This window comes from Bubalus bubalis, chromosome 3 (assembly GCF_019923935.1).
Source record: "Bubalus bubalis isolate 160015118507 breed Murrah chromosome 3, NDDB_SH_1, whole genome shotgun sequence".
NCBI classification, from domain to species: Eukaryota; Metazoa; Chordata; class Mammalia; order Artiodactyla; family Bovidae; genus Bubalus; species Bubalus bubalis.
Window position 1 is genome coordinate 4,487,506 of NC_059159.1, and position 22,617 is coordinate 4,510,122.

The window sequence follows — 22,617 nt, forward strand, 5'->3', positions numbered from 1 at the left end:
CATTATCTGTAAACACGTGTTGTCCTAAACACAGCGTCACTGACACCGTGAGATGTGTCTGGGTCTCAATAATGTAAAGGAGGGGCCACAAAAAAAAAAAAGAAAGAAAGAAAGAAAGAAAACAACAAAAACAAAAAGAAAACCCGTTCCTCTCATCTAAGGCAGATCAAATTTCACATTCATTAAAAAAAAAAAAAGTGGGGGGGGGTGGGTTTAAGAGTTTATTTACTCCTTTTACACCAGTGAAAGGGCCTTGGGAGAAAATTGTCGTAGAGAGAAGTAGGGGTGGAAAAGAATGAAACTGTTTTCTCAAAACGCCTCATCTACCTATTGGAAGCTGGGAAAGAGAGGACAGAGAGACAGCCCTTGTCTCTCCCTTGAACCCAAACCCCCAGAGGCAATGCGGTCATAATGCTGCCGGCCTCCTCTGTCTGCTTGCAGACAGCCTGCGCACCAAGAAATTAATCTGACATAAACAATGACAGGGCAGGAAGCCCAGTGCATCTCCGGGTTCCCTGTGGCCCCCACTTGATGACGCCCCGGGGCTGTTTAAGCAGGGGGCTCTTGGTCCGCCCACCCTGTGAATTTTTCTGCGACGTCACAGCACTGAGAACCGCCAGCGTTGAGATGTCACTCCAGGATAACCGGAAAGTTGGGGACTGACTTCATGGCTTTGGCCTTCCCAGGGCCCTAGGGTGGAAGGCACTCTGGCAGCTGCCTGAGCTAGACCAGAGGGCTGGTGACCCAGCTTGATCGTCTGCCCAGGAGCCCGGCTCAGGCCACTCAGCATCAGCATCGCATTGCAGGAAGCCTTGGCCCCTCGAACCTACAGGTTCCAGAAACCAGGACAATGCAACGTGCCCCAGGCATCCGGTCCTGCTGAGATAGAAAAGGATAGCGAGAAAGACACAAGATTACTTGTCTTAAATTCTGGCAGTCACCTTTGGAATTGTGTAATAATACCATTTCGCTTTTTTTCTAGGTTGGATGGAGACAGCCCCTCCCCCTGCCCCATTCATGCAGATCAGAAATAATCTGATGTCCCAGCTACGAGGACATCTCGGAGGCAGCAGCTGGGTAGAGGCCCTGCAGAGTGAGATGCAGTCCTCATTCTAGAGCTCCAGGTCCCCTTGGGAAACTGTTCAAAACTCCTGAGAATCTCAGCTCTTTTCTGTTAGTTCTCTCCCCGGAACTAAAGACACCCTAAACTGAAAGGGGACCCCAGGGGAGGCAGGTGGGACTCTGTGCCCTACAGGGAAAACACTTGAGGAGAAGTGAGCGCCCTGACCCCTGCGGAGTCCAGGGCAAAGGAGGCACCGCTGTGTCCAGCGCTGGTTTTATTTGTATTTTTAAATCAGCAAGGCAAAAGCACTTTCAGCTGAAAATGCCCCAGAGATTTTTTTTTAGAGGGAAATTATGGAGGGACAAACACACACACACACACACACACACACACAGTCCTAGGAAGTTCCCTGCGGGCCATCCTAGAGAAGCCCGGAGGGAATCCACACGATGCCCGTCTCCCTGGTACCTTGACTAAAAACAGATATTTTCGAAAAAGGAAGGTTAAAAAAAGACAGCGAGCCAGCACACTCCCTTTGGAAGCAAAGTCCCTCTGGGGCCACGGCCGGGACGTCCCCACTGCCAGCTCTCCCCTCCTCTCCACCTCGGACTCTCAGCCAGTCCCGGACTAGCCAGCTCGCCCAGTCTCTCTCGCCTTGGCTAGATCCCCGCGCCCCCGGGGCGCCGAGAGGGTTTGCAGCCTCCGCTGCCCCCAGGGCGGGCCGCGTCAACCGGAGCAGGGGGACGGGTTCCTGCCTCCTTCCTGAGACACTTCCCGTTCACCGCACCCCGCTTTCTCTGCGAAAACGGGGGGGGGGGGGAGAAAACTGAAATGCCCCCTCTCGGCCTGCAGTTTTAGCGGTGCCGGGATGCTCCAATCTTGGGCGACACAGATCGGATCACCTCCCCGAGCAGGGCGCCCGTTTGGGGAGAAACGTACAGGGACAAACACACAGGCGAGGGCGTTTTGGGGACGTGCTGCCGGGAGGTCTGGAGGCCTGCGAGGTGCAAAGGTCACTTTCTCTGGCCGGTCCACAGATATTCACTGCGCCCCGACGAAGCAGCCTGGGACTTCCCTTTCCCCTTCTGCTGTAGCCGCGCAGACCGGCGCTTGTCCTGAGACAAGCTTACCTGCGGCTCCTTTGCAAAGAGAACTGGAGTCCCAGGCGAACTGGGGAGACGGGCAGGCCGGCTCGGGCCCCGGTAAAACGGTGCTAAAAACGAGGATCCGCAGGCCGCTCAGGGAGGGCGCCAGGGCCTGAGGGTCCCGCCAGGGGCTGGGCTCTTTAACCTCAAGGAAACCCGGCCAGGGATGTTCGCGGAGAGCAGGGGCATCCCTCGTCCACGGCCCTTCTACAGAAAACACTGCCCGGGGCCGAGAGACGCGGGAGACGCTGCCGCTCGCATCCCCACCAGTTAGGTGTTTTTTTCCCCCCTAGGACCTGCCTGCCTGCAGAAAACGGTTTGGACACAGTCCTCACTTTGGCCAAGGAATTTTAGAGAGGGAGGTCGCGGTCCTTAGTTCCCCCCCACCCCCTTACCCTGCAGTCAAAAGGGAGCCCCCTCCGCCCACACGGCCCACCCCCACCGGAGACTGAGGGGCCCAGCAGCCCCAGGCGCGCGGAACTCGCTCCGCGCCAGCTACGCTGGGCTCCTGCCTGGCTCCCGCGATGACGCGGAGGGGGACCGGCCGCCCGAGTTGGGGAAATTGAGCCCGGCGCCGGCCCCGGACCGAGAGAGCAGGAGGTGGGGCGTATCCCAGATCTCGGTTCCCCGAGGGTTACGCTCGCACCGGGAGCCTAGGCTCCAGGCCGCAGAGCTCGCGGCGTTGCCTCCCTCGCGGGCGGGACTCGAATGCGCACCTTGTATTGGGGCAGTGCGGCCCAGCGCTCGCCCCTCTGCTCGGTCTGCGCGACCCTGGTCTCCTTCAGCAACCCCCACCCCACCCCGCCCCAGACTGTTCAGCTCCGGGCAGAACGCTCTAGCTCAAACTGGGTCGACAGCCTCAGTTTCCCCATCTGCAACCGGAATATTGTGAACGGGTTTCTTTCCCTCGGGTTCCCTCTGACTCAAGTGCTCTGATCTGGGGCTGCAAGCCTTCTTCCTTGGGCAGCTCAGGGAGGTCAACCTGCAACTCGGGGAGAGTCACACCCCCGAGCGAACCGAGTCCGCGCATGGAGGCGGGTGGGGGCGGGGGGTTGGTACCCACTGGAGCCGCCTGCAGAGAGGCAAAACCGCCGCCCCCACTGACTGATCCACGATGCCCACGCGCCAGAATCGGCCTGGTCCTGGCACTCCGAGACGCTTGGCACCTTGGAGCTGGGGGTCCTTGCGGTCTGTGTTCCCCTTCTGGGCAGAACAGAAACTTGAGGCATCTCAAACGCTACCCCCACCCCTTCCCTACAGACGACACATCTCCCAATTCCCCTCGCTGGGCTGCCCAGAGGTGGACCTGCATGGGAGGACATATCGGATAGGAATTTCTGCAGAGAGAAATCTCTGCAGCGGGGCAGCCTTGACTGAGTGAAACACATCACCCCCTACCACCACCTTCTAAGTTTTCCTGCAGTTTCTGAGAGTTAAGACAGTTTCTGGGCTTTTGGCGCCCTCTCTGGATGCAGCTAAAAATTGCAGCTCGTTTTTAAAGTCAACTGATTGTTTATCCTAAGTTTTCAAAAAGATACAAAAATATTGGTATGGAACAAACAGAAAGGAGATACAGATCTGTAGCTTACAATTTTAAATTCTATGCATTACATAGCTCCTATTACATTACCACGTTAAAATATATTTTTAAATGTACGTATTTATCTTGACAAATATTTAGTGAAATATTACCAAAAAAAAAAAAAGTCACAGTCGTCTTCATTGCCTTCATGCCAGTAAACATGGGAATTACAATAAAATGCAACTAAATACAGATGGCCGGGCTAAAGCGTCTGCCCGAAGTTCTAGTCTCTGAGTCCCCTCTTGGGTCAGGTGTCTTTCGAATTGTACTAACAACTGCCCCCTCCCTAGGACACAGATATCAGTCCCTACTAAGCGGGGCTTTTTCTCCTAAGAAAGGACGGAGTTGTTCTTATACTTTCCCAGCGTATTCACGCGGCCAGGAATACAAGGCTGTTGTACCCTGTCTCTTAAACGGGTAAACAAGCTATAGAGTACCAGACACATCCACTTGTACGTTACATTCGTTTAAAAAAGTAAATAGTGTTTCACAGCTTTGTAACTGGCTATCTTCTGAAGAGTTCCATTTCCTGTAGCAAATGTCCACCTCTTCAGAAGAAATGAAAATGTCAGAGAAAAAAAATTCTCCAAGGAAAACATTCTTTGAAATCTTGCACTAATGTCCGCAGCTTGCAAATTAGAAATGAGAAGCCTTTGCTCTGAAGAGGGATGATTCACCGTGACAATAATTTAATTCGGAGCCGAACACTGGTGAAAGCCAGAAGGGGAAGGGGCGAGGTATTTAAAAGTGAGTTTTCCGCCGTTGTGCGTTTATTTGTAATTCTCAACACACGGAACCCGCAGGCGGCTAAGATTTTTCTTCCCTCTCAAAACACAGAGCCAACTAAGCAGTTCGTGTAAACACAAAAGTTGCGCTCAAATCACACTTGAAATACATCAGCAACACCCCCACACCCCTGGCCAGAACTTCCGAATGTCTGCAAGTCAGAGAGGATAGGACTAAAGTCAGGACCGCAGGCGCTTCAGCGCTCCAGGTGTTTTTGTAGGGGTGGCAGGGAAGGTGAAAGCAGGCAAGAAGCACGACTCCACCAAAATGGAGTGTTTTGTCTGCGGTGGTACCCATTTGTTTTGGCTTTTTCAAACCCAGTGACGGGCCTCGGCCTCCAGGCCCAGCACAGCCCCGTTCGCCAAGTTCGGTTTCTGAAAGCCAGAGCAGTAAGCGAACTCTCTCCAGGGGTAACCCTGCTCAAGTTCTGATTCGGCCAGAGGTGAAGGGCAGAACCTCGGGATGGTCTCCCTGTCGCTGAGGCGCGCGGCGGGGTGCGGACTGGGGGGAGCGGGGGGCTGGAGAAGAACTAAGTCAGAGTTCAAGGTCGGAGAAGCGCAGGCCGGCTCCCGCGAGTGCGCGGGGCTCCGGCGTCTCTGCGGCCGCCGGCGCGCGCGGGGCACTTCGCTGTGGTTTTCATTGATTCTCTTTGCACCGAGCGCAGCCGAGTCCCGACCAGCCGCACGGGCTCCGGCGAACCAGAGCATGTTCATCTATTTATACGGATTATTACAGAGGAACGGCGGACGTTGAGTCACCAAAACATTTGCTTCAAAAGACAATTTCTAAGCACTTTTGGAGGAGGCAGGCTCCAGGAGCGGAAACTGGGCTAGGATTTAAGGAAGGAGCGACAGCTTTTCGAATACTGCAAACCCAGTTAAGTCCCCGGGACCGCGGAGAAAACTGAACAGAAATGCTTGTGGGTGGGGACAAATCTTAGTCCACACACACACACACACACACACACACACACACACACGCAAAGTTTCGCGCAGAGACAGCACCGAATTTTGATATTAAGAGAGGACGGCAAACTTACACACTTGGAAGTCCCGGGTCCCCCGCCTTCCCCGGTGCACCCCCCCAACCCCCCGCGGGACCAGAGGCTGCGATCGCCTCCCCGCTCCTCCCCTCTCCTCTCGTCACCCTGCCCAGCGCCACAGTCCTTCCCCCCCCCCCCCCAAATCGGGCCCAATCAGCTGCCTGCCAACCCCTCAAATGCCGCGCTGTGATTGGCCCTTGTATTTATTAAAGAGCCGCTGGACTGGGAGTTGGAGAGCGCAGAGCGGAGATTGAAACTGACCTGGAACTTCAGTGGCGCCGAGACTTGCCAGTTTCACTCCAGGAACTTTTCTTTGCAGGAGGGAGGAGAGAAGGGGTGCGATCGCCCCCGCTTTCTGCTCTCTCTTCCCCTCCTCCTCCTCTCCAGTTCGCCTTCCCCTACTTGGAGCGGGCAGCTGCGGGCTGGCCCCCGCGCGCCTTCCTAAACCCTCGCTCCTGCGGCCGAGTGACGCGCCAGGCTCCCCGGGAGCTGCTCGCCCCGCGCCCGGGCCGCCGAGGGGAGAGGAGCCCGCGCCTCGAGTGCCCGAGCCGCCGCGGCTTCTCGCCTTTCCCGGCCACCCGCCCCCTGCCCCGGGCCTGCGTATGAATCTCCTGGACCCCTTCATGAAGATGACCGACGAGCAGGAGAAGGGCCTGTCCGCCGCCCCCAGCCCCACCATGTCCGAGGACTCGGCGGGCTCGCCCTGTCCTTCGGGCTCCGGCTCCGACACCGAGAACACGCGGCCCCAGGAGAACACGTTCCCCAAGGGCGAGCCGGACCTGAAGAAGGAGAGCGAGGAGGACAAGTTCCCCGTGTGCATCCGCGAGGCCGTCAGCCAGGTGCTCAAGGGCTACGACTGGACGCTGGTGCCCATGCCGGTGCGCGTCAACGGCTCGAGCAAGAACAAGCCGCACGTCAAGCGGCCCATGAACGCCTTCATGGTGTGGGCGCAGGCGGCGCGCAGGAAGCTGGCCGACCAGTACCCGCACCTGCACAACGCCGAGCTCAGCAAGACTCTGGGCAAGCTCTGGAGGTAGGGCGGGCGGGAGCGGCGGGGTGGGCTCTGCGGCGGCGGGGGGCGCTGGCCCCGACGGTCTGTCCGCGCCCCGCCTCTCCGCGGGAGGGGGTCGCTGGTCCCCCTGCAGGCTCGGGGCGGGGTGCACGGGGGGGGGGCGGGGAGGGTTGGCGGAGCGGGGTGCGGGGACGAGGTGTCACTTGGCTGAGAGTTTGACCGAGTTCTTGGACTGCTCTTGGGGAAAGGGGGGAGGGGTAGGTGGGGCGGGGAGGATGGGGGGGCACGTCGCAGAGGAGGGGAGGACACTTGCAGGGGACGCGGTGGGACCCGGCTGCCAGCCTCATCTCCCGCCCCCGGCTGTGAAGGTCAACCCCAAGTGGGGGCCGCGGTGGCAATGGAAGTGTGCCGCCCCCTCCCTCGACCTGCGCTCTCCCTTCGCCCACCGGGATGGGATGCGGGGTGGGGGTGCAAACCAAGGCCCGAGGGTCCCTGGGCAGGAAGCGCACTTGGGGGGTGGCGGTTGGAAGCTGCTGCAAATAGGTGGGTGCCGTGTGTGTGTGTTAGCGGGCGGCGTTGGTGCCGGGGGGGGGGGGGGGGGGGGGTCGGCAGGAGCAGCTCCTTACAGATTAAGTGGTTTTTTAGAAAATGTTCAGAGGGTGTTGCGGACGGAAGTATAAATCCAGTAGCAAAGGCCGGGAGAGCGGGAGCTATTTTCATCCGCAGGGTTTCCAAAATAGAAGAGAAGGGGAGAGGGCGGGGCGGGGAGGGACGCTCAGGTCGCACCAGGAGGACGAAGTTTTGCGGTTCTTGTTTTTCAAAGAAAAGCGGTGAGCTGCAGTCGCGTCTGGCAGGCAGGGAGGCGGGAGGGAGGCGAGGGTCAGTGTTCGAGGATGCCGCGGGGTGGGGGTCGCCTCCGGGTCTCACCGACCTGCTAGCTCAGCTCCTCTCTCTTTCTTCCCGCGCCGCCCCCAGACTGCTGAACGAGAGCGAGAAGCGGCCGTTCGTGGAGGAGGCGGAGCGGCTGCGCGTGCAGCACAAGAAGGACCACCCGGACTACAAGTACCAGCCGCGCCGGAGGAAGTCGGTGAAGAACGGCCAGGCCGAGGCCGAGGAGGCCCCGGAGCAGACGCACATCTCGCCCAACGCCATCTTCAAGGCGCTGCAAGCCGACTCGCCGCACTCCTCCTCCGGCATGAGCGAGGTGCACTCCCCTGGCGAGCACTCGGGTGAGCCTCCCCCCGCCCCCACGCGGCACCCTCCCCCCGGCCCCCAGACACCCGGGAGGCTCTGTTTAGGGACCAGGCGCTCCCCGGGGAGGGAGACAAACTAAGCCCTGCGCCCATTTGCCCAGTTCTCGCCTCCCTGCCCAGGACCCCAGGGCCCCACGAAGTCCCTGGACACGCACAACACACCCCTAATCCTTGCATCCTAACAGATTAATCTTTATTGCAAGGCAAAATGCCTTTTACAACTTTACCGGGCTTCTCCCCTTTTTCCCTTTGGTCCCCCGCCCCAAAAGCACACACAGGGCTTTTCTACCAGTAGCAACGTGGTCTTCCGGACCCTCCGGGGCCTCGGACCCTCTCCTGATAAAAGGGGGCTGCCGAGTGTGTACCCCCGGGTTAATCATTCGACGCCTTATCTCGGGCGCAGCGCGCCTACCTTGCGGATGCAGGGAGGGAGGGTGAGTAGGTGCGCCGCCCCCCCCCCACCCCCCGCCCCGAGACCGGAGCTTCACCTCCCCGCCCCCCCCCACCCCAGCCTCCCCGGGACCCGAGCCTCCGCGGAGCCTTGGTTGATGGCCCTGTGCTTCTCCTTCTTTCACCGCCCCGCAGGGCAATCCCAGGGTCCGCCGACGCCCCCCACCACCCCCAAAACCGACGTGCAGCCGGGCAAGGCCGACCTGAAGCGCGAGGGGCGCCCCCTGCCAGAGGGGGGTCGGCAGCCCCCCATCGACTTCCGCGACGTGGACATCGGCGAGCTGAGCAGCGACGTCATCTCCAACATGGAGACCTTCGACGTCCACGAGTTCGACCAGTACCTGCCGCCCAACGGGCACCCGGGGGTGCCGGCCACGCACGGCCAGGTCACCTACACGGGCAGCTACGGCGTGAGCAGCACGGCGGCCAGCCCGGCGGGCGCGGGCCACGTGTGGATGTCCAAGCAGCAGGCGCCGCCGCCGCCGCCCCCGCAGCAGCCGCCGCCGCCCCCGCCGCAGCCGGCCCCGCCGCAGGCGCCCCCGCAGCCGCCGCCGGCGCCGCAGCCCGCCCAGCCGCAGCCCGCCCCGCCGCAGGCGCCCCCGCAGCAGCAGCAGCCGCCGCCGCCGCCGCCGGCGCACGCGCTGGGCGCGCTGGGCAGCGAGCCGGGCCCCGCGCAGCGAACGCACATCAAGACGGAGCAGCTGAGCCCGAGCCACTACAGCGAGCCGCAGCAGCACTCGCCGCAGCAGATCGCCTACAGCCCCTTCAGCCTCCCGCACTACGGCCCCTCCTACCCGCCCATCACGCGCGCGCAGTACGACTACAACGACCCCCAGAACTCGGGCGCCTACTACAGCCACGCGGCGGGCCAGGGCTCCGGCCTCTACTCCACCTTCAGCTACATGAGCCCGGCGCAGCGGCCCATGTACACGCCCATCGCCGACACCTCGGGGGTGCCCTCCATCCCCCAGACCCACAGCCCGCAGCACTGGGAACAGCCGGTCTACACACAGCTCACCAGACCCTGAGAAGAGCTCGCACGGGGCGGGGGCCCACGATGCTGGCCGTGATGATCGCAGAAAGAACCCAAGAAACAAACGCGCGACCCTTTGGACATTTTTTTTTCCTTCTCTCTCTCTCTCGTTTTTTTTTTTTTTTGTTTTGTTTTGTTTGTTTTTTTTTAAGACAACGTTAACGCTGAAGGCGACTCGGACGCAGATTCCCAAGACACTAAACGTTGAGCTATCCAGACGCATCACCGCCTTGTCGTTAGACCGGTGGCCAGCCCACTCTTGGCTAGAATGGACCGGCGGAACCGACGCCGAAACTGGACTGGAAACCTTCAAAGCGAGCGTGGAGGACGATGGAGAGTCTCTCATGTGACCCATTTGCTCAGTTCTCTCTGCCTGTTTGGACTTCGTAATTATTTTTAGCAGTAATTAAAGAAAAAGAAAGTCCTCTGTGAGGAATATTCTCTATTTTAAATATTTTTTAGTATGTACTGTGTATGATTCATTACCATTTTGAGGGGATTTATACATATTTTTAGATAAAAAGAATTAAATGCTCTTATTTTTCCAACAGCTAAAAACTACTTTAGTTTGAACAGCGTGCCCTAGCTTTTCTTGCAGCCAGAGTATTTTTGTACAGATTTGCTTTCTCTTACAAACAAATGAATGAAAAAGAAAAAAAAAAGTATATGTGTTATATTAACCTGCAAAAGCCGCAGATTTGTGTTACTGGGCAGTTTGGGGGGGTGAGCTTTGCTTAACTCCTCAGGCTTTCCAATTCAAGGAGAAGTTGCCTTAGAAAGAAAAATCAAGGCCTTATTTTGCAAAGACAGAAGTAAACAATAGTCTAGAGACTATTGCGTGAGCATCTGGTAAGCTTTATCATATATATGTTTTTTAAACAAGAAAAAAAAAGCCACCTTAAAGCCTTAAAACCATGCTGCTGGAAAATCTTTGCCCCCTCTTTTAGTGCATTTCTTCCTTTATTTGCTTGTTCGCCACAATCTTAAGCAGCAGAAGGCAAGCAAAGGAGACGAAATCTGTCTGGGGAATGCTTCAGCAGCCAATAAGTACCCCAGCACACTACCCCCTGGCCGCCTGCCCCGGCCCGTGTGGAACACAGATGCTAAGAGTCCTCTCACTAACATCACCTGTGCCTCTCTGAACACCAGCAGTTAACCTTCAAGACATTCCACGTGCTAAAATTATTTATTTTGTAAGGAGAGGTTTTAACGAAAAACAACGGAAAACAAAAACTCCCTCTTTTTTTTTATTTTTTGAATTTACCTTCTTTAAAATAGGTTATTGCAGCCGTCCTCAAAGGGTATGGTCATCTGTTGTTAAATTATGTCCTTAACTGTAACCAGTTTTTTTTTAATTTATCTCTTTAATCTTTTTTTTTTTATTAAAAGTTTCTTTGGATTCCTTGTCCTAGATTTGTATAAATGCCTTTTTTGTCTGTCTTTTTTTTTTCCTTTCCTCTTTGTTGTTTTGTTGAAAACAAACTGGAAACTTGTTTCTCTTTTTGTACACATGAGAGTTTGCAGATGTAGTGTATCACTGAGTCATTTGCAGTGTTTTCTGCCACAGATCTTCGGGCTGTCTAAACTGTGTGTGTTGGGACACGAACAATGCAAGCATGTGTCATCCGCGTTCCCCTGCATGTCTCCTGGAGAGAGAGGAACAGGGGAGGAGGGTCAGCCCACTGACAAACCTTAATTCCTAATTACTTCTGTGGCTGGAGAGTTTGAGGATTGCTTTTTAAAAAAGACAGCAAACTTTTTTTTTTATTTAAAAAAAGATATATTAACAGTTTTAGAAGTCAGTAGAATAAAATCTTAAGGCACTCTTATAATATGGCATCTTTCCATTTCTGTATAAAAGCAGATCTTTTTTAAAAAAAATATTTCTGTAACTTAAGAAACCTGGCATTTAAATCATATTTTGTCTTTAGGTAAGGTTTGGTTTGTGTTTGTGTTTTGTTTGTTTTCCTTGTCCCCCCCCCAAAACCTTTTGTTTTTCTCTGTGAAACTTAACCTTTCCTTTTTCTCTTCCTTCCTTTTTTTTTGTATATTATTGTTTACAATAAATATACATTGCATTAAAAAGAAAATGGCCTATGGACTTATTCATTTGGTTGTCCTGTTAAAAGATGATTTGAAGAATTGGGGCCCCAAAGAAATGGTGGCATCCTGATCATTGTGATGTTTGGGGGGGGGTTATGTGTACTTTTAACAGTCCTAAAAATCTGCTAAAGACTGTGTCCCCAAAAATCAAAGCAGAAGAATCTTGAAAAGTGCCACACTACAAGGTCACCTAGGGCTTCCCAGGTGGCTCAGTGGTAAAGAATCCACCTTCCAATATAGGAGACATATTGGCAGAAGACACAGGAGACGTGGGGATCCCTGGATCGGGAAGATCCCCTGGGAAATGACAACCCACCCCAGTGTTCTTGCCTGGGAAATCCCATGGGCAGAGGAGACAGGCAGACTATAGCCCATGGGGTCGCAAAAGAGTCAGACATGACTTAGCGAATCAACAACAACCTTAGGTCACATAGAGAATCGCGTATCAGTAGTTTGCCCTCCTGGCAAAACATTGGTTGTGGTTTTAACACCCTCATGGCTTCAGAGCAAACGCTGCTTCCTTGCAGAAGTCAGAGGGGGAGTATCAACCCTGAAGTCAGTGGCTTGTGAGGAAACAATGCCAAAGGAGGTGACTTGCTTGTCTGAATTCAATAGTGCAAACCCCATGTGATTATGAACACAGCAAAGAAATGGGGTGTCCATTCAAAAGGCAAAGGAAGCCAAGATAAAACTGTTCGAAGGGGACCAGGGGGAGACCGTCTCGTTCAGTCTCCTGCTTTATCTGTTGGCACAACGAAATGAGATTCCCTTCTTTCTCGGTTCCCTCTAGTTTAACTCCTTCTGAGAAGACGCAAAGCCATCGTAGAAGTAATGAGACCTAATCCTGTTTTCCTTGGCCTCCGTTACATGGGAGTTTCCAGGATCAGAGAAACGTTCAGGTCATTTTTCATTAAACAGATGAAATCACTCCTTCCCTCCCACCCCCACAGGGAGACACTCCCCCCGCCCCTCCCCCTCCCCCTCCCCCTCCCCCCTCCAGCACACAGCCCAGCTGATTGGGGAAGTGACTCTGAGCAGGCACGTCTGCCTTCTCATCTCCGGCTGACTTTGCTTCTGGGCCGGTATCTCTTGACACTCTTCACCAGCACCCAAACTTGGGTATGACCTCACATTGTCTGATTTTGCTTTTTGGAGTCCTGGCTTGCGTACTGCACGAGGATCGTGATGACCAGGAAAATGGTAGTTATCAAATCGAGCCAACATTACACTCTCCTCCTTTGCAAAGTCCTTCAACAAACCGATTCCTTGTTTGTGCCATAGCGTCATCCCATTCGCTGGGGCCCAGATTCTCTCCTCTGTGGGTACAAAAATTTCTTGTTTCCCCCTTGCCAACACTCACAAAATCTCTCTAAAAGTCTCTGTGGTGTTCATTAGCTCCTGTGCACCCGTATGTACGTACCCTAATCCTGTTGTCAATTAAAATCAACACCTTCCACCCCATCACGACCACCTCTTTTCCCTAAACTTCCCCAAACTTCCATTGTTTGTCAGATTGGAGATTCTCTAGTGGCTAAGATGGTAAAAGAATCTTCCTGCAAGGCAGGAGACTCGGGGTTCAATCCCTGGGTTCGGAAGATCCCCTGGAGGAAGGCATGGCAACCCACTCAAGTATTCTTGCCTGGAGAATCCCATGGACAGAGGAGGCTGGTGGGTCACTAAGAGTTGGACACGACTGAGCGACTAACCCTTTCACACTCTCTCCCTCCTATAAATGTGCTCATCTGTGAACCTTTAGCAGACCTCCTCAGAGCCAGATATTCTGTTGGGACATCGATACGCCCAGTGAACCAAGCGCAGGTGGCTTACTGCCTCCTGCCTCAGTTTCCCTTTTTGTTAAGAATGTTTCTAATTCCTCCCTTGTGAAACAGGGCTGTTTTTAGAGCAGTTGTTAGCCTGGGAGCCTCCAGAGACTTGACTGTCTCAGAATGAACCGGTCTGTTCAGGATTCCTACTGCCTTAGAAGAGGGGAAGGGCAGAAGGGTTTTCAGAAATTCCCCAAGCGGGGCTGATACACAGCAAATACAGCAGATGCTGGACTGCAGAGAATTCTAAATCGCCTCACCCCCATCCACCAGACCTAGTCAGAACCCCAGATCTCCAGATCATAAAATAGGTTAGAGGAATTTTTATTCTAAAGCCAGAAACGCAGAGCTTATCACCTTGACAACAAGCACTTGATTGGAAACCTACCGGAGTCCTCCAGATCAGAAAAAAGGCTCCTGTGCAGACCCAGAGTTATTTGTTTATTTGTACTCAAAGTCTCTCTCAACTATTTTAACAAAAAGGGATTTTTTTTTTTTTTTTAGCAAAATGGGATAAACAAGAGATTTCGAAAAAACTCATTTTGAATCATTCTTTCGCACTGTTACTAAAGTGGAACTTAGGGGTTAGTTTGAGCTGTGTGTTTACTTTCTCACCTCACTGCCATCCCATCCCCCTCTTCCCTTGATTTCCAAAGTGAACATTTTTGAGGCACCCCAGTGGCACTTTTTAAATTTAATTAACTGATGAACAATGGCTGTAACCAGAGGCGGGCTTCCTACTATACTAAAGAAACTTAAGCCTCAGGGCTCATCACTTGCACAGGCTCCTTTGAAGGCCCTGTACTTAAACTTGTATTTTTAAAATTTATATATTTTTTCTTTTTTTTTCTGGTCTCACTCCTTGGCATATTGGGATCCTTGCTCCTAGACTAGGGATCGAACTCTTTGCCCCTGCAATGGAAGCACAGAGTTTTAACCACTGAACCACCAGAAGTCCCCATATTCTTTTCTTAAAGAGCTCTCCCCTCAAAAAAAAAAAAAAAAAATTGTATAAGCTTCAGGCCTTATAAAAACTAGGTCTGCCTGTGACTAAAGCTGCTGACGGTAAACCAGGACATCGAAGGCTACAAACAAGAGGCTTTTCTTTCTGTTCTTGACAGCGCCTGATACACAGTAGGTGCTTAATAAAATACCAGCCTTTAATCCTATCCATAAACTGATGGCAATATCACAGAACTTATTAATGGGAATCTCTCCCCTAACATTCTGGGGCTTCCCTGGTGGATCAGTGGTAAAAAAAAAAAAATCTGCCTACAATGCAGGAGATGTAGGTTCAATCCCTGGGTTGGGAAGAACTGCTGGAGAAGGGCATGGCAATCCAGGCCAGTATTCTTCCCTGGAGAATCCCATGGACAGAGGAGCCTGGTGGGTCAACAGTCAGACATGGCTGAGCGTACATACTGCACATGATCCAGTTACTGTAATTTCAAGCTGCTGCATTCCACTTTAGGAAGATTTATACTCCTCATTCTTCCCATAAACATTTTTGGATCATCTCCTGGAGGGCTATGATTTAAAAAAAAAAAAATCCAACTGATTAGGCCAGTGGGAGGTGACTGTAGCCATCGGGGGGGAGAGATGATGGACGCCTAGTCTAGGATGGTGGAAGGTCAAGGTATTAATAGGTTATGGATTTGGGAGTGATTTTGGTGAGAACTCCCTGGACTCATTTTTTCCCCTCTGTTCATCTCCATCCATTTTTCAGTGACGTGACAGTTTGCACAGAGGTGACCCACTCTATCTTAGCCATCCCCTCCTGCCCAGCAAAAATAACCCATCTCTCTACTCAACAAAACACAGATTCTTGTATCTCACAATCCACTTTTTCACCAGAAACCTCAAGAGAAGAGTCCAGTGTCTGGAATCCAGGAGGGTCTGTTGCCCTCCAGAAACTTGGTTACTACACCTCACAGGTTTATGGAATCGGAAATTTGGAAAGCATGGTAAGAAGTCTCTTGGTTTGGTTGGACTCTAATTGCAAAGTCCTTTATCAGCATCTCAGCCAACGAACTGACTGCTCAATCTTTCCTAGAAGGCTTGCATTTATTGACCGCTCATTTCTCCTATCAGGGAGCTCTTTCAAGCTGGAAAATCTTATCTCTGCAGTTTCCACTCAGTGGTCCAGGGTGACCCACCTCTCCACCAATGTGTTGCAAATCTTGTCTTTCTTCCAAATGACAGACCTTTAACTATTTGTACCGCTTTCAAGCATTCTTTTCATTTTTCTTTAAACCGTGTTAAACTTTCCAATACATTTTATATACGATGTGGTTCCCAGGCCTTTTCATGGTGTGCCATTTTTCTTTGAATATACTTCACTTACTAACATTTCTCTCAACTTAGCACTCCCAGAATGATTTCCAGGACTCCAAATACGGTTTGAATAACACGGACCACAAATAGATTCAGCCCTGTCGTCATCAGAAATTGTACTTCTATTAATTTAAAGTCGTATGTGTTATTGTGGCAGCCAAACCGCTCGGTTGTTTATGGAGGACACCTGTCCTGCTGTCGTGCAATTGATTTTTTGAACTTAGTTGCCAGGTTTTGAATGTACCTCTATTTGGACAGGAGGGTGACATATACAGATTCAATGCTTGGAAAAAGAGGAAAAGGAATTTACATCATTGAGCCCAAACTTTGCCAGGCACTGTGACAGATGTTTTCTAAACATGATCTCATTTAATCCGCTTAATAACCCTGAGAGACAGGTGTTATTATTACTGTTTTATTAACAAGGAAACTGAGGCTCAGAGAGATTAAACAATTAACCTCAGGTCCTGACACTAGTAAACATCATCGGCGACGACTGTTAACTCCCCCCACCCCACAGCCTGCCTCCCCCCGCCCCAACCAAGACTTCAGCTTTCAAAAGAGAATTTGAACTAGAGTTTTTCATGAGAAAGGGAGCGTACATTCTTTTGTTGTAAATTATGTTACAGGGAATGTCTTTTTTAAAAAACTTCTACTTATTAATTTGTTTCTCTAGTTGCAGTGACCGGGGCTATTCTTCATTGCCCTGTGCAGGCTTCTCATCACACGGCACTTACTGCTGCTGCTGCTAAGTCACTTCAGTTGTGTCCGACTCAGTGCGACCCCATAGGCTTCTCTTATTGCGGAGCCGGGGCTCTAGGCTTGCGGGCCCCGTAGTTGTGGTGCACAGGCTTAGTTGCTCCGAGACACGTGGGATCTTCCCAGACCAGGGATCGAAGCCATATCCCCTGCATTAGCAGGCAGAGTCTCATCCACTGTACCACCAGGGAAGTCCCTGGGAATACCTTTAAAGCAAAATCTGACCTATGACCCACCCCACCCCTAGTTCAAAACCTTCTGATAACTACCTATTCGCTTGGAATAAAATCCAAATTCCTTACCACTGGACATTATGTCCTGCTCAAGGATAACCTCTGCGCTCTGTCTCCAGGGACAAGAGATGGTACCATGTAACCAACCTCAGAATACAGGAACACGCTCATAGATGCCCACTGGGCACTCGGACAGACGTGCCATCTATAATATTGAGCAACCACTGTGTGTGGGTTGTGGATCCACCTGCAACTTTGGGGGTTTTTTCTGCCTCTACTGTCTCTTTAGACTTTACTCCGGAGCAGGGATCTTTCCATGGCCCTGAGTAATCCCTGTGGATGGAAATGGGGAGATGAGAGCAGGACTTTTCCCAATATTCTCAGAACATAAAAAGTCCTCTGGTTGTGCAGCCAAAAAATAAATAGTATCATTACAGTCACTGAAATGTCATATCCTGGAAAATACCTAAACTGTCTTAATACTCAATCTTCTTGCCTCCTCAACTCATGATTGTTCCAGGATGGAAACCTGGAGTGGGGAGATGGGTCCTACCCATCCTCGCCTTCTCTGCACAGGCCGTCTGCCCCGCAGGTTGGAAGGGGACTGGACCAGCAGAGGAGGAGAGAAAAGGAAGGGGACTTTTCTCTGGGTGACATCACATTCTTGGGTCCTTGTCAATGGTTAAAGCTGCTACCCTTGGTGGACCCTGCACTCAGAAAGCGCTGGTTCTTTATCTCCTGGGACACTTTTCTGACTCCTCATTCATGCAGTCGTCTTAACTCAGGAAGTTACGCTGCGATTCCAACTGGCAGCTTTCACCCCTTACCTCACTTGCTGCTAAGTCGCTTCAGTCGTGTCCGACTCTCTGCGACCCCATAGACGACAGCCCACCAGGCTCCCCTGTCCCTGCGATTCTCCAGGCAAGAACACTGGAGTGGGTTGCCATTTCCTTCTCCAATGCATGAAACTGAAAAGTGAAAGGGAAGTCGCTCCGTTGTGTCCGACTCTTCACGACCCCATGGACTGCAGCCCACCAGGCTCCTGCATCCATGGGATTTTCCAGGCAAGAGTACTGGAGTGGGGTGCCATCGCCTTCTTATAAGTATGCAAAAAAAAAAATTAAATGACATGCTATGAAAGCCATGGATTATAAATGTTTAATAAATGTAGAACAGTGACCACCCTGATCCAATTATGCAACATAACCATCACCCCAGAAATTTCTTCCATGTTCTCTTTCAGTCAATCCCCATGTTGCATAGGCAACCACTGGTCTGATTTCTATCACCACACACTAGATTTGCCTGCTCTTGAACTTCATATAAGTGGAATTATATGGTATGTGCCCATTTATATCTGGCTTCTTTGACTCACCAAAATTTCTGTGAAATTCATCAATGTTTTTGCATGTAGTCAGTAATTCATTCTTATATCTTGCTGAGTAGTATTCCATTGTATAAATACACAACTGTGTGTTTAGCCATTTTTCTGCTGATGGACTTTTGGATTTTTTTTTTTTAAGTTTGGGACTAGTGTGAATAAAACTGACATAAATCTCTCTTGGGCAAATTCCCAGAAATGTCACTGCTGGATCATGGAATAGATAAATGCTCAGCTTTATAAGAGACTTCCAAACCGTTTTCCAAAATGCATAAATCATTTCACACTCCCACAACAGTGTGTGAGCAGTCCTGTTCCTCTGCACTAATGACATTAAATTAACTAATAAATTTTTGACGACTCTTTTTGGGAGTGTGAAATGGCATCTCAAGCCTTCAGTGTGCGCTCCCAGCGCCTTGCTTCCTGCACGCCCTGTGTAAGTCCCTCTCAAGCCCTCACTGTGGGCTCCCAGTGCCTTGCTTCCTGCACGCCCTGTGTAAGTCCCTCTCAAGCCCTCACTGTGGGCTCCCAGCGCCTTCCTTCCTGCACACCCTGTGTAAGTCCGTTGCACAGTGTTCTGCATTACAGGATTCATGTGACATCGAACCCGGTGACCCCCGACACTCTTTTGGAACCCAGATGTTTATTTCCTTTCTCTGGATGGGAAGAGTTTGAATATCCATTTTTCTTATGACTTTTCATTTTTGCAGCTGCCTCAGCACCATATGAATTCAGCTAGACCCATATAGGGTGTGCCAAGCCCTGGAGGGGGAGGGTGGGGGGACCGATTGTCCCGAGTTTCCAGGTCTGGCTGGAGACGAATGGAGCTGAGAATCCAGGAGCATCTGTTTGAGACTCTCAGCTCCCTTATAGGCAACTTGGGAGGTGGATGAATTCGGGATAAGGGAGGGAAATGTGAAAACCCAAATAAACATCTGAACTTGTAGGTGGTGCTTATTCAGATTAACCCAAATTCTCTGGCCTGGGGAGAGCTGATGCACATTGATGCAGATAAGGGATCTTACAGCAAGACCGTGTTTATGAGCTTTCATTCTTGGCAGCTTAAAGCACATAGAAACAGTGAGGTTTGCTCTCTTTCTGAAAATCCCTGGTCTCTGTAAATTCATCAAGCAAGAGACACTTCTTTCCTAGGGTTCCCCGAAACAGAGAGCAAGGAAGGAGGCTAGAGCCTCATCTCCCCTTAAGCTAGGGGCCCCTGAGTCCCAGAATGGTCAGGTCTCTGTCCCCATCTCCCAGTTAACAGACCCGCCTCTCTGCAGAGCCAATTTTGAAAGTCCCTGAAATTTCTGAAGCCGTCACTGAACATGAACACACATCTGACCTCTGAGTTGATTTCATCACCCAGCTGGCCCCTGTCTGAACCCCTGCCTCCATGGAGAATTCTTGAAATCCATCCTATTCTCCACCTGCAGCTGTTTTCTGGGATTTGAAAAAAAAAAAAATGATATGGCATTTTTAAAGTCTCCCCAATGGCCCCGCTCTGATCTCCTATTCCCACCAAGACTCTTTCAACTCCAGTTTTTTAGCTATGTTATCTGGTCATTTCAGCTCAACCACAATGCATGTGTCTAACCCTTGAAACCAAGCGTGCCCCCTCATGCCAGAGAGCAGACTTAAGGTGGCAGGAGAGGAAACTGAGTCAGCACAGCATCAGAAATCAGCCGTGAGCTGCAGTGGATCAATGAACCAGATGAAGTTCAGCTGTCCAGCCAGGGGCCAGCACCCAGAGTGACTAATCTGAGCAGTCCTCCTGGGTACAGAGTGTGGAAAGCACTGTCTTTCTCTGGTCTCCCCAGCCGCGTTGCTCAAGAGGTCATAATCATTGAGACAACAAACGTTTCCTGCTCACTTAACCACCTGACAGGCTCGCCGCTAAAGCCAGTTGCACAAAGGGACCCCACACCTAGTAGGGAGAGGTCCCCATTCAACAAGTAAATTTAATAAATTATGGAGAGTTACGTTCCTGGATTAAATTTAGTCCCGGGAGTTCAGCGAAGGAAAAAAAAAGAGCTAGAGTCAGGAGTTCTCTAACTTCTAAAAGTCTTGGTCCGAAAGTATATTGCCTTTAAATACCAAACAAAAATAAAAGATTCTTTAATAAATAACTTGATTACCAGAAAAACGAAATCAATAGCCTGATTGGTAGCACCATCTTCCATTTCGATCATCCAACGTGGCCGACGTGGTAACACATATTGTATGTGTTATACTTTGTCACAACTTTAGTGACTTAACGGAAAATATAATTCCCGTTCATGACCCACGGTGAGGGCGGGTGATGGGTGGCAAATTCCTCACTTTCCCAGAAACTCTGCCTGCACTGATATGATAACTACCGTCTCCACACCACGGTGCCACATTCTCCCTCCTGATTTCTGTCCAAAAGTCCCTCTGGAGAAAGAATCCAGTAGCTTTAGACAAGCAGCCAGTGATCATGACTAAATGTGTTTTCTGCTTATCCAGTGCATCTCCTGATCAATCCTGGACAAAAATGACTCAGTGTGCCAACCTGTGGTTGACTCGATATGCTGAGACCCGGACAAAACACAGGTTTCCACAAAGTCGGGGGAATTTATACGTGATGGAAGACGGAAGAGCTGCCTGCCCAGGGAACTACCAGCCTGGGTGAGAAGCTTCTTTGTAGACCTTCTCCTCTGATACATTGAAAGCTCATTCCAGCTCCGTCTTCCCGTCTAGCTTGGAGAGTCAACAGGGAAGAAGGGGCAAAGGGTCCCACCATCTGATGACGCTGGGTGGGCAGCGATTTGGGGTGATGCCCCCCCTCCTGGGAGCAGAGTCTTGACAGACTGCGAGCCCCTCGGGCCAGGACCCGCCCCTCAAGCTGCTGCGGTCCTGCCACAGCTGTTTCCGTTTTTTATGACGATTTTCTCCGCCTTTCATTTTTCCAGGCCAACGAGAAGCTCAGGGGCCCATCTGTTTTTCTCTTGTGCGTTTTCCCGTTCCCAGAAGCAAAGCAGAGACAGGCACACGTGCACACACACACACAGAGCACACCAGGCCCCACAAACCCCGCTCGGCCCACGAGGAACCGGAACCAGTGGCGAACAGGCCCCGCCCCACCACTCTCCTGGGACCTGAGACGAGAGGCAGCCGTGGGACAGGAGATGTCCTCAGACGGCTTTCAGAGAACAGTGACACACACGTTACCATTGTCAACTAGAGAGCCAGGGGGAGTTTGACGTATGACGCAGGGCACTCAAAGCTGGGGCTCTGACAGCCTGGAAGGATGGGGTGAGGAGGGAGGTGGGAGGGGGGTTCAGCAGGGAGGGGGCTCGTGCATACCTGTGGCCAGTTCGTGTTGCTGCATGGCAAAAACCATTGAAATATTGCAAAGTACTTATCCTCCAATTAAAAGAAATAATTTTTTTTTTAAAAAAAGGATAACACCAGCTTGGGATATAGGAACAAACTCTTCCCCTGAAAACCACTGCTTTTCTTCCTAGGAGGACTTGCAGTTTTGTTTTTAACTTTTCCGTCAAAAACAAAAAGAGACAAACAAAACCAGGCCTCGTGCTTTAAGCCCAAAGTGCAAATTCATTCAAATTCCGGAAAAGTCTAACAGAAATGGCACCGGCAAGTTTAAGAAAAGTTAGAAATGAATTGAAAGACCAACTTGCTCCTTAAGAGAGAAAGGAAGACACCATGCAAGCCAGCCAGGGTCCCTAAGGCTCCGAACACAAAGCGAGGGCTTCGAGGACATTGTCACATTGAAGGACCCAAATGAGATTTGATATTTTAAAGTTATTTGGCTGTGCTGGGCCTGTGCTACTGCTCGGGCTTTCTCTGGTTGCAGCAGGTGGGGCTCCTCTCTGGGTGCGGTGCCCGGAACGTCCCACTGCAGGGGCTTCTCTCGTGCGGAGCATGGGCTCTGGGCCCGCCAGCTCAGTAGTCCTTCTCCCAGACTCAGTAGTTGCGGCTCCTGGCCTTGAGGGCGCAGGCTCAATGGTTACGGTGCACGGGCTTCATTGCTCCACAGCATGTGGGATCTTCCCAGATTGGGGGATTGAACCTGTCTCCTGCACCAGCAGTCAGATTCTGAACCCTAGCCACCAGAGATGTCCCAAATGGGGCTTTTATGACTATTTTTCCTTCACTCTGTGGCGGGAGGACTAACAATTCTCTCCGATGCATGCCACCAGGGAAGCCCGGATTCCCTCTGTTGTTGTTATTGTTGGTGTTCAGTCGCTCAGTCGTGTCCAGCTCTTTGCAACCCCATGGACTGCAGCTTCCCTGTCCATCGCTATTTCCCAGAGTTTGCGGAAACCCATGTCCATTGAGCTGTTGATGCCATCCAACCATCTCATCCTCTGTTGTCCCCTTTTCCTCCCACCTTCAATCTTTCCCAGCATCTGTGTCTTTCCCAATGAGTCGGCTTTTGGCATCAGGTGGCCAAAATATTAGAGTTTCAGCTTCAGCATCAATCCTTCCAATGAATATTCAGGGTTGATTTCCTTTAGGATTGACTGGCTTAATCTCCTTGCTGTCCAAGGGACTCTCAAGAGTCTTCTCCAGCACCACAATTTGAAGGCATCAATTCTTTTGTGCCCAGCCTGCTTTATGGTCCTGCTCTCACATC

The 22,617-nt window shown here is 51.6% G+C and overlaps 1 protein-coding gene and 1 long non-coding RNA gene across 3 annotated transcripts; one reads left to right on the plus strand and one right to left on the minus strand.

The window, feature by feature from the left end:
- Positions 1-208: 208 nt before the first annotated feature.
- On the minus strand, positions 209-5,781 carry LOC123332494. Of its 2 annotated transcripts, none has more exons than XR_006549264.1 (2): positions 5,616-5,781; positions 209-876 (listed from the first exon to the last, which is right to left on the minus strand). It is a non-coding gene; the product is annotated as an uncharacterized LOC123332494 (long non-coding RNA). The 2 variants fall into 2 exon arrangements; XR_006549265.1 differs by having other exon boundaries at positions 209-879; positions 5,616-5,656.
- Positions 5,782-5,847: 66 nt separating this feature from the next.
- SOX9 (SRY-box transcription factor 9) lies at positions 5,848-11,238 on the plus strand. The gene is made up of 3 exons (XM_025279387.3): positions 5,848-6,651; positions 7,606-7,859; positions 8,469-11,238. The coding sequence occupies exons 1-3, from the start codon at positions 6,221-6,223 to the stop codon at positions 9,359-9,361; spliced, it is 1,578 nt and encodes a 525-aa protein (XP_025135172.2). The 5' UTR covers positions 5,848-6,220; the 3' UTR covers positions 9,362-11,238.
- Positions 11,239-22,617: the final 11,379 nt, after the last annotated feature.